At 45.8% G+C, this 11,211-nt stretch overlaps 1 protein-coding gene across 1 annotated transcript in view; it reads left to right on the top strand.

The window, feature by feature from the left end:
* LOC138968312 (uncharacterized) overlaps positions 1 to 11,211 on the top strand; it is a 13,910-nt gene extending 2,699 nt beyond the window's left edge. The window contains exons 4-7 of the mRNA XM_070340870.1: positions 991 to 1,168; positions 8,187 to 8,270; positions 8,679 to 8,842; positions 9,648 to 11,211. Of these exons, the coding sequence (XP_070196971.1) occupies positions 991 to 1,168; positions 8,187 to 8,270; positions 8,679 to 8,842; positions 9,648 to 10,850 (1,629 nt within the window). The 3' untranslated portion in view covers positions 10,851 to 11,211. The remainder of the gene's footprint in view (positions 1 to 990; positions 1,169 to 8,186; positions 8,271 to 8,678; positions 8,843 to 9,647) is intronic.

Below are 11,211 nucleotides of genomic sequence, written 5' to 3' on the forward strand. Positions count from 1 at the left end.
CGAATCCCGGCCGCGGCCGCCTGGTGGGTTAAGTGTGGAGATTTTTCCGATCTCCCAGGTCAACTTATGTGCAGACCTGCTAGTGGCTTAACCCCCTTCGTGTGTACACGCAAGCACAAGACCAAGTGCGCACGAAAAAGATCCTGTAATCCATGTCAGAGTTCGGTGGGTTATAGAAACACGAAAATACCCAGCATGCTTCCTCCGAAAGCGGCGTATGGCTGCCTAAATGGCGGGGTAAAAACGGTCATACACGTAAAATTCCACTCGTGCAAAAACACGAGTGTACGTGGGAGTTTCAGCCCACGAACGCAGAAGAAGAAGAAGAAGGCACGAATAACACAAGCCATTCTTATCAAGGTCCTCCAGTAGTGTCTCGCCCTCCAGAGATGCCACGCTTGGGTCTGAGGATTTAAGTACATGGATTATAATGTGTGGAAGAAAAAACAGTCATTCTGATCTGGGTCCTCCGCTCTCAAGTGACTTTATCAGTATGTAGAAATGATGCGTGTGTTGGTGTATATGGCTGGATTGAAATGTTTCTTAACCGCAATGTTATCACAAATTCCCAACCATGTGCAATTAAAGAATCTGTATTCTGTATAACACAGGTTTTTGGTCTTGTTCTTGAAGTATGGTAATTCCCATTTGTGGCAGACAAAGGGAATTCTTATGTGGGTCTTACAGTAGTAGTTTTTTTTTTTGGGGGGGGGGACTTTCCATGGTTTCGGAAACTCGCCCCCCTCCTCCCCCCACCCCTTACCAAGCAAAATAATGTACCTTTTTTTCTCAGGGAAAGACCTAAAGTACCAATTACAATTGCTAAATGTCGACAGATCACAACCCCTACCCCCCCCCCCCCCCTCTTTCACCTTCTCCCCGCCAACATGGCAGCCCCTGTGCCCCTGCCTTATTTTGGATGCCCCTCCCTCTCATACGTTAAGTCCACAGTGGCCCAGCCCTGTCAAGTTTGTGTGTGTCTTGTGTTAGGCGGAAACTCCAGCGTGTGAGGACACCGAGGCAACAACGTCTGGAGCTCTTACACTCTCCTCTGGAGAAGAGCCGGAGGAAGACCCGTCCTGTGGCGGAGCATGTAGCAAGGTTGCCGTCTGTCCTCGTGTCCTTGACTCCACCTTGAGAAGTTTTCAACTTTCGCCTCCAGCTACTGGTAGGTACTGTTAAAGACAAACTTCACTCAGACGCCAGCATGTGGTCTGCTTCCATCTTTTATTCAGCCAAAGTTTTCCTCCCCTTTCATACCATTCAAGGATAGGCCATTTACTGATAACGGTCAAAGGGAGCTAATCTACAACTGCCACATCTCTCTTTTCATAATGGAATTGAAACAGTTAAACAAATAAAGAATAATTAAATTTAAACATAATACTTGTTAGAACCTGCACTTAACAATTTCAAATTAAAATGTTAACCCACTGCTTTCCTTCATTAAAATAAGAAAAAAATTAGCACTTTAAACATGAAAAGAAAAACTTGCTTTGCAGTTAAACATAAGTAAACACTTTTCTTTAGCTTGTAATACTAAAATAAAATAAAAATTAACGAAAAAACAAAGTTTCATTCATCCAGTTCAATTTTCACTTCCTGAAATTGTTTGGTGTGAATGAAAATGTTTGTATGTCTGTATGTGTAAGTAATGTCAATACTTGAAAATACAATGTTTTGTTTATGCAAGGAAAAAAAAAATCCAATTTCCTTGAAAATTGTTTTAAACGCGAGCGTTTTTAGTTCACTTGTTGTTTCTTCATGCCAATTAATCCTCTTTATACCGTGCTGGTAGCCTGACTTCACGACCTGAACGAGTGACTGTCACAGATTGTTCTTGAGATTTGACAGGCTGATTTGACTGGTCCTCTTGGATAGGAACTTGGTCAGTATCTTTGACACTTTCATGCTGGGAATGCTCGGTATCAGGTTGCACACTTGTCTCAGGGGCGCGCCTCAGCATGACACTGTTTCTGCGAAATGTGGCACCCTCTGGAGTGCGAACCACATAGGAACGTGGTGTTGGCGCTGCTGCTACAACGGTGGCTGGTCTCCACGTGCTGTCAGGTCTGGTCTGCATACGGACGTTGTCCCCGGGGTGCAAAGTTGGGCGTGGCTGAGGTCTCGCTGACTTGTTGTAATCGCTTACTTGTCGTTCACGTGTTTTGGCTTTGGCACGCTGAACAACAGTCTGATCTGGTACGCAGGGAGTGAGGTGAGCGTCAGTTACTGGAAGTGTTGTTCTCAGTCTGCGGTTCATCAGGAGCTGTGCTGGTGAAAAACTGTCTGGAAATGGCGTGTTTCTGTACTGAAGCAGTGCTATGTAGGGGTCTTGTCCACTGGCCTGCGCTTTCTTGAGCATGTCCTTCATTGTCTGAACACTTCTCTCGGCCAACCCGTTTGCTTGCGGGTATCTTGGGCTAGACGTTGTATGCTGAAAACCCCATGTTTCTGCAAATTTGGCAAATGCAGAACAACTAAACTGAGGTCCATTGTCACTGATTAACTGCTTCGGAATCCCATACCGTGCAAAATGAGATTTCAGTTGTGTGATGATGTCTGGTCCTGTTGTGCCTTGTAGAAGTCCAACCTCAAAATACTTGCTGTAGTAGTCAACAAGTATCAAAAATTGTTTTCCGTTGAAATCAAGGATATCAGTTCCCAGTTTCTCCCAAGGCAAGGACGGTTCTTCATGGGGAATCAATGGTTCTTTCTGTTGAGCATTTTGAAACTCGCCACAAACTGAACAATTAGCTACAGTCTGCTTTATCTGACTTGACATGCCTGGCCAGAAAATCACTTCTTTGGCTGCTGCCAAACTTTTGTCTCTCCCAAGATGACCTTCATGTACTCGCATCAGCATTTCTCTTCGAAGTGCATTTGGGACGATTATTTGTTCTCCTTTGAAGAGTAGTCCATCTGCCTCAGACAGCTCATCTTGGAATCCCAGATATGCCCGAATGTCTTCTGGTATCTCTTTCTTGTGCGGAAATCCCTCCCTGATGAATTTTCGTAAATTCTGCATGGACTGGTCATTGGCTGTTGCTTCTTTGAAAATCTTCAGTTTTTCATCAGAGACTGGCAAACTGCTCACAATGAGGTGTACTTGGGCCTCCCAATCATCACTTGCTGGTGCTTTGATTGGGAGTGGTGCTCGCGACAAAGTATCAGAGACATACATTTCTCTACCCGCTTTGTAAAGAAGAGTAATGTTGTACTTCATTGTCCTCAAAAGCATTCTTTGAAGTCGTGGTGGAGCTGCTGAGAGAGGCTTTTGAATGATGGATTCCAGTGGTTTGTGGTCAGACTCTACAGTCACAGCACGCCCATAGACGTAGTAGTGAAAGTGCTCGACTCCAAAAACAACAGCCAACAGTTCCTTCTCGATTTGAGCGTACCGCTTTTCACAGTCAGTCAATGAACGGGAAGCAAATGCGATGGGCTTGTCGTCATGAAGAAGGACAGCACCAAGGCCTTCTTGTGATGCGTCCACTGACAGTGTGACAGGTTTGCTGGGATCGTAGAAAACCAGTATGGGAGCAGCAGTCACGAGATTCTTGAGCTGCTCAAATGCGTCTTGGTGCTGCTTGAGCCAATCCCATTCATTGTCTTGTTTCATAAGATCACGAAGAGGAGCAGAAACAGAGGAGAGGTTGGGCACAAACTTGCCAAGGTAGTTAACCATACCAAGAAATCGTTCTAGGTCTTTGCGACATGACGGCGTTGGCATTTGCTGTATGGCTGCAATCTTTGAGTCGTCAGGTTTGAGTCCTTTTCCTGTGATGGTGTGACCAACAAACTTCACCTCATTCACTCTGAGTGTGCATTTTGACAGTTTCAGTTTCACACCAACTTGTCTGGCTCTTTCCAGCACCGTCTTCAACCGTGAGTCATGCTCCTCCGTCGTCTTGCCAGCAATCAGCATCTCATCCATGTATGTTTCAACACCAGGAATGTTCTCAAAAGCTTGATGAAAACGTTTGGCGAAAACCTCTGCTGATGAATTCAGCCCGAAAGGTAGTCTGAGAAACCTGAACCTGCCGAAAGGTGTGTTGAAAGTGGTGAGGTCAGCACTCTGTTTGTCAAGTTTGATTTGCCAAAATGCTGAGCTTGCGTCTACTACACTGAACACACTGTTTCCACTCAACCTGCTCGCTATTTCCTCGATGGTAGGGAGCTGATAATGTTCCCTACGTATAGCCTTGTTGAGGTCTCTTGGATCAAGACACAATCTCAGGCCACCCCCTTTCTTTTCAACAATGACTAAAGAGTTCACCCAGTCTGTAGGGTAATCGACTTTCTCAATCACTCCTTCTTTCAGCATGCGCTGTAGTTCTTTCTGGAGATCATCGCGGAGAGCTGCTGGCACTTTTCTTGAAGCATGGACAACGGGACGAACTGAGTGATCAGTTGAGATGGTGTACTCATCCTCCATGCAGCCAAGACCTTTGAAAACATCGGCATACATGGAGAGCAAGGTGTCATCTTCTATCATGTCCACTCTCTGCACGAGACCAAGAGATACACAGGCTGACAACCCCAGGACTGCTTTGGAGTGCGTGTCCACAACTTGAAATTCAAGGGAAAGTTTCTTGGTGTTTACCACACATGTGAGTCTGCATTTACCCTTGACAGGCAAACTTTCCCCGCTGTAAGTCGACAGTTTAGCAGAGGAGTACTGAAGAGGGCCATGCTGCAGTCTGCGGTACAAACTCATGGGAAGAACGTTGACCTGTGCCCCAGTGTCAAGTGTAAATGTGATGCGATGCTTTCCAATGGTGATGGTAGACTTCCACTCTTTCACCGCATTCTCATCGCAGGATTGTTCCACTGTGCCAACAATAGAAAAGTTCTGACTGTCGTCCTCTTCAACGGCTTGCACTGCGGCTGATTGGCAGACGCTTGCGAAATGGTTTTTCTTTTTACACTTATTGCACACTTGACCATAGGCTGGACATTTCCGTCGCTGATGAGTTTTGCCACAGTACCTACAGTTGACAGGTGTTGCTTCAGATCTGCTTGCTGCTGCTTCACTTGGTTTCTCTTTGTTTCTGTGTTTAACGGCATTCACAGAAGTGCTTTGCTCTTCGTTCATTAGCTTCAGTTGAGCTTCTGTTGCTTCTGCTGCTCGACATACGTCCTCTGCTTTCTTCAGTGTGAGATCAGCTTCTCTCAAAAGTCTCCCACGAACCTGATCACTCAAAATACCACCCACTAATCTGTCTTTGATCAATGAGTCTTTGAGTTGCCCAAATTCACATGACTTCGCCTTGAGCTTTAAATCAGTCAAGTATACATCAAATGTTTCACCAGCTTTTTGATTTCGAGTGAAAAACACATGCCTCTCAATTGTGACATTTTTTCTTGGCTCACAGTATTGCTCAAATTTTTGTAGCATGCATGCATATGTATGAAAATCATTCGCACTGTCGCAATGTTCTCCACATTCACCTTCAGCCCATTGGAAAGTGTGATACACTTCCACTGCTTCCGGTCCTACCACGTGTAAGAATGTCATGCTCTGTACCTTTCTCTGCTTCGTGTCGAGGCCACTCGCTGCTCGATAGATTTCAAACATTCGTTTGAAACGCTTCCAATGCTCTGCCACATTTCCTTGGAGCTGCAGTGGTTGTGGTGGGTCTAGACGATCCATTTTTCTGACACTATGTTAAAGACAAACTTCACTCAGACGCCAGCATGTGGTCTGCTTCCATCTTTTATTCAGCCAAAGTTTTCCTCCCCTTTCATACCATTCAAGGATAGGCCATTTACTGATAACGGTCAAAGGGAGCTAATCTACAACTGCCACAGGTACGAGCCTGATATTAATTGGCGAAGTCTACTTCACGAAGCTCTCTGCACGATGCTTTAGAACTGAATTTTAGGTATATCTTCTTCTTCTTCTTTGTTCATGGGCTGGAACTCCCACGTTCACTCATGTTTTTTGCACGAGTGGAGTATGACAGTTTTTACCCCGCCATTCAGGCAGTATACGCCGATTTCGGGGAAGAATTTCCGTAAAAAAAAGTCTTCAAGAAGTCAAGTTCTGGCAAGTCAAGGAAAGTCTCCAAGGCACACTCCTTCTCGTGAAAACATCACACTCACCATCTCACATCTGTCAATATTGTGCATGGGATAAGAGCAACTGTCTACTTGGTCAAATACCAAACATTAACAGTCTGGGTGCTCTCTGTTTTTAGTGGGAATTTTATAATGAATTAATTAAAAACTGGGTTTTTTTAACGAAATTGATTCATCCCCAAATTCCAATTCACCACAGCAAGATGCCAGGGTGTTGATTTTTTTAATGTGTCAAAAATGAGAGATGGTCTTATCCCATGTAAAAGGTATGTGACCCAGTGGAGGGATGGTCTTATCCCATGTAAAAGGTATGTGACCAAGTGGAGGGATGGTCTTATCCCATGTAAAAGGCTGTTCAGATTCAAGATGGTGAGCCGAGCTGTTTACACAAGACGAAATGTGCCTTTAACTTGTATGCACATGCTGAAGGCTGACTGTGGTGGGGGGGGGAGGGCGAGGGTGACTGGGGGGGGGGGTAGATGCAGGAACGGGAAGGGAGGGGACACGGATGGGGTTGGTGGATTGTGTATGTGGTTGCGAGCGTGCACGTACAAGTTGCATGTGTTGATACAGTAGGGATTACAATATGTGTATGCGTGCGCGTGTGTATGGGACTCGGAGTAGATGTGTGTATGCATGTGTGCCTGTATGTGCAGACGCATTTTGTCTGCAGTTTGTTTGCGTGTATCTGTGTGATTATATCTTTGTCTGTGGTTGACTGCGTGTTCGTTATGCTCCCTGACGTTTTTTCTGATCAATACGTAGGTTGTTCCATAATTATTTAGAATCTCAGAAACAAAAACACATATCAACAATCTAACCTGGCCATTTTCTAGATCAATCCTTCCCCAGCCGACACCCAACTGGCCATCCTCTCAAATGTTCTCATTCAGGCCTGGGACCACTTGACATCAGCTATACTTGGTATGGCCCTCGTGAAGGCTCGGAGTCTTCAGGGGTCTCTAACCGGGTTTCCGCGGCTATTTCTTAAAATCCGAGAACAGGCTGAACTAGCATGGGGAGATGTCAACAAAATAGGGTGGATGCAACCAGCAGCAGTGCTCCCCTTGGTGCCAAGAAATCTGTTGTCGCAAAGGCAGTATACACAGGTGCGTTGTCATGTTACAGCATAAGCCCTCGAATACCCGTGTTTGGACAGTGTTTGTGCCAAGCCTCGAATATTGTCGACCATTAGTGGTGAACACTGCAGTCAAACGTGACTGTATGCCTGTCCTCAAGAGTCACAGTCTTTGAATACCTTGATCTAGCGACGAAAGATGCACACCATTTGTTAGGGGTTCTTGTTATTTGAACATAGTAGGGGTGGTTAAACACCCGAACAGACAACAGTTGTTTGGTTTCAGATTGGAACTAATCAACACAGGTTTCGTCACCACCGACGATATTCCATGTTGATTTGGACAAGCCATTGCTGATTTGTTCAAGTATTGTCAGGCAATACTCTGCCCTACCCTTATTTTTCCCGTCACTAGGTTCATGTGGTACCCAACCGGCAAATCGCTCTGGGGCCATTAAATATTTGTGTAAGATCTTTTCAAATGCAGAGCTTTTAATGCCAAGGGCATATTGCATCTCCCTGAATACAATTAAGTGATCTTCTCTTATTATCTGTTCAACAGCGCCAATGTTTTTGAGGATAACAGATGAAATGAGTAGACCAGGGTGGGTATCATTTTCGAGGCTCCGTCTACCCGGTTTGAAATTGCTGTACCAGTTTTACACCACGGCTCTACATAGAGTGTTTATCCTAAAACATTTCATCACACTTCATGCAAATCGGCCCCTTTTAAGCCTTAGTTTGTAGTTATTGTAAGTTATCGGTCCGAAATCGCAAATTTGAGCTTCATGACGCAATTTCATACATTGCGCGGTGAGTAACTTCCCGAGTCGACCATATGAACACGACATAACTCTGGAACTTCATTTTTTGTGTCAAGCCTCACAATAGTCTATTATTTGACGGCATGATTTTGTATTTAACGCCATATTTCCAGGAGCCTGTATTCTAAATAATAATGGAACAGCCCTCGTATATTCGGTCACATAGCCTGTAGTAATGTGTTTTCCCTAAACACTTGCAGGTAGTTCTGACCTGATGACATTTTTTGAAGCCCTTGATGACGCAGAGGGAGAAGGCTATGTCGCAGACGATACTACTGCTGCAGGTTCGTTTTCTGAGTAGTTAAGTGCGCTGTATTTTGTTATATCATCATATCACTGCAGCGGTACTTTCTTGCTGTGAAGCCGACCTTCCACACCAACGCATTGTCTGACTCGACGAAGCATACAGTGTCAAAACCATATATATAAAAAAAAATACAAATTAATCATGAAGATACTAGCTTTAGCGCGTTCGATCATGATCTCAATTGAGGTTGTTGATAACCTGAATGACATGTTTAGCAATACTGAAAGGAGTGTTGACGGATGCTGTCATAATTCATCAAAATAATCCCCCCTCCCCCCCCCCCCCCCCCCAAAAAAAAAAAAAAAAAACAGGTCAGTTCAATGTGCACAATAGAACTCCGTGTTTTGCGGAGCGCAATTAAAAGAAGATTATTTATTTTTCACAGGTGGACATTTCCGGTTTCTGTTACTGGGCAAGACCGGAAGTGGAAAAAGCACGACGGGAAACACCATATTTGGTGAAGACCTCTTCAGCACTGACGCTACCTTCTCGTCCGTCACCGCTGACTGCGAGAGACAGACTTGCTATCGTGCGGGGCACAAGATTGAGGTGAGTGTGGAATTAAGGCAGTGTGTGTGTGTGCGAGAAAATGTGAGTGGAAGAGTGTGTGTGTGTGTGTGTGTGTGTGTGTGTGTGTGTGTGTGTGTGTGTGTGTGTGTGTTTGTGTGTGTCTGTGTGTGTAGCCGCGCGCGGTGTATGTGTGAGTGTGTGAATGTGTGAGTGTGTGTGTGTGTGTGTGTGTTTGTGTGTGTATGTGAATGTGTGTGTGCGAGCGCGCTTGTGTGTGTATGCGTGTGTATGCGTACGTGCGTGCGTGTGTTTTTGTTTGTATGTGTGTGGAGTTTTTGTTGTTGCTGCTGTTGTTGTCGTTGCTGTTTGGCCGTCGTGATTGGTGGGGTTGTTGGTGCCGTTCAACTGAATACCTCTATTTCTCTGTCAATAGTGTTGTTGCATGTGTCTATAGTAAACTGTTGTGATTAATTTCGTACTTCTTTAATTTTATGCACATTAAATTAATATCAAATATTTATGCGATTGTCAAAGTATTTGCACTTGTGTTAAAGTTGTCGTTGTGGGATGCACTCATTATAAGGATCCCTTGATTGTCGGAAGAATTTTGTTTAAAAAAAAAAAACACCATTTAAAACATTTTTAACATACAAAGGATGAGAATTAAACCAAAACTGAGAAATTGGTCTCCAGGGGAGGCAACCATCTTGCTGCAAAATCAAACGGGAACAATAGAGTGGTTGGTTCCCTTGCATTGATTGACTCACCAGATACGTAACGTAGTGCGGCAGTCCAGGCGTTAAACAAGCTTTTGATGTCTTTTTGCTTTATTTTTATTTATTAGATCATCGACTCTCCCGGCCTGTACGATACGCACAAAACCCAGGAAGAAATCTGCGTCACCATCGTTCAGGCTGTCGCCGGTATGCATCCGGGTCCTCACGCCATCTTGTACGTCGTCCGCCTCGGCCGCTACACCGCAGAAGAACACGGCGCCTACAAACGCCTCAAGGCCTTGTTCGACGAAGACATCACCAAGTACATAATAATCCTCTTCACCCACGGCGATATGCTGGAGCGCAAGAACCGCTCCATCGAGGACCTGATCTCAGAGAACACGCCCAAGGAGCTGCAAGAGGTTCTGCGCGAGTGCGGCAACCGGTACGTCGTCTTCAACAACTTCGCCGCAGATCCCGACCCCCAGGTGAACAATTTGCTGGAGAAGGTGCGACAGCTGGAGCAAGAGAACAACACCAAGCCTTACTCGTGCCCCAAGTACAGCAAGATCGGGGAAGGGATGGAGGAGGAGGTGGCGAGGAGGATCCAAGAAGTGGAGAAGCGAGACCTGGAGAGGCAGAAGTACGTCCAGCAGCTGGAGCGACAAGTGAAGGACGCAGAAAAAGAAGCGACTAGAACGCACGAAGAGTTCCAGAAGAACGAGGAAGAACGACGTCGCAAGATGGCGGAAGAGGAGGAGAAGAGGAAGACTCTGGAGGAGAAGCTACTGACCCAGGCAGTGGAGAACCAGCGACAGATCCAGCAACATCAAGACCTGCTGGAACACGCGCGCAAAGAGAGAGAGGAGCAGGAACGCATGCTGAGAGAGAAAGACCACGAGATGACGGAAGAGCGGAGAAAAATCGAAAATCAAAACGCCGAAGCCATGAAAAAGAAGGAAGAAGAAATGACAACGAAGATGAAAGAGATGGAAGCGTTCATGGAGCGACAGAAACGGAACAGACGCAAGGAGCTGCACCGCTTCGAGAACGAAAAGCAAGATCTGGCGCTGCAGCTGGAAACCCAGCGACAGAGAGAGCTGCAGGAGATAGCCAGCAAGCAGGCAGAGATGGAGCGACTGAAGAAGGAAAAGGAGAAAGAAACGAGGGAGGCGATGATTGAGAGACGACGGAGACACCGGGGGGAGATGGAGCGACTGAAGCAGGACGTGGTGGACAAGACGGACTACAACGCGCTGGACATGCTGGTGGACGGAGTGGCCACCGTCTTCAAGGGACTGTCCAAGTGGATCTCGTCCCTGTGCGAGTAGTGTTCGGCAAACCATGTTGTTCTTTTTAATGATGATGTCTTCGTCGTCGTTGTCGTTGTTGTTGTTGTTGTTGTTGTTGTTGTTGTTGTTGTTGTTGTTGTTGTTGTTGTTGCTGCTGCCGTGTTCGAGGGACTGCCCAAGTGGATCTCTTCCTTGTGCGAATAGTGTACCGGGAGCACCTTTTAAAGGCAATGATGTACCCCTTTGAATGCCTCTCCCGTCTCTGTCTCTGTCACTGTTACTGTCTCTCTCTCCCTCTCTATCTCTCTCTATCTCTCCCTTTGTCTCTCCCTTTCTCTCTCTCTCTCTCTGTCTCTCTCTCTCTCTCCCTCTCTCTCTCTCTCCCTCTCTCTCTCTCTCT

This window comes from Littorina saxatilis, linkage group LG6 (assembly GCF_037325665.1).
Source record: "Littorina saxatilis isolate snail1 linkage group LG6, US_GU_Lsax_2.0, whole genome shotgun sequence".
Taxonomy (NCBI): domain Eukaryota; kingdom Metazoa; phylum Mollusca; class Gastropoda; order Littorinimorpha; family Littorinidae; genus Littorina; species Littorina saxatilis.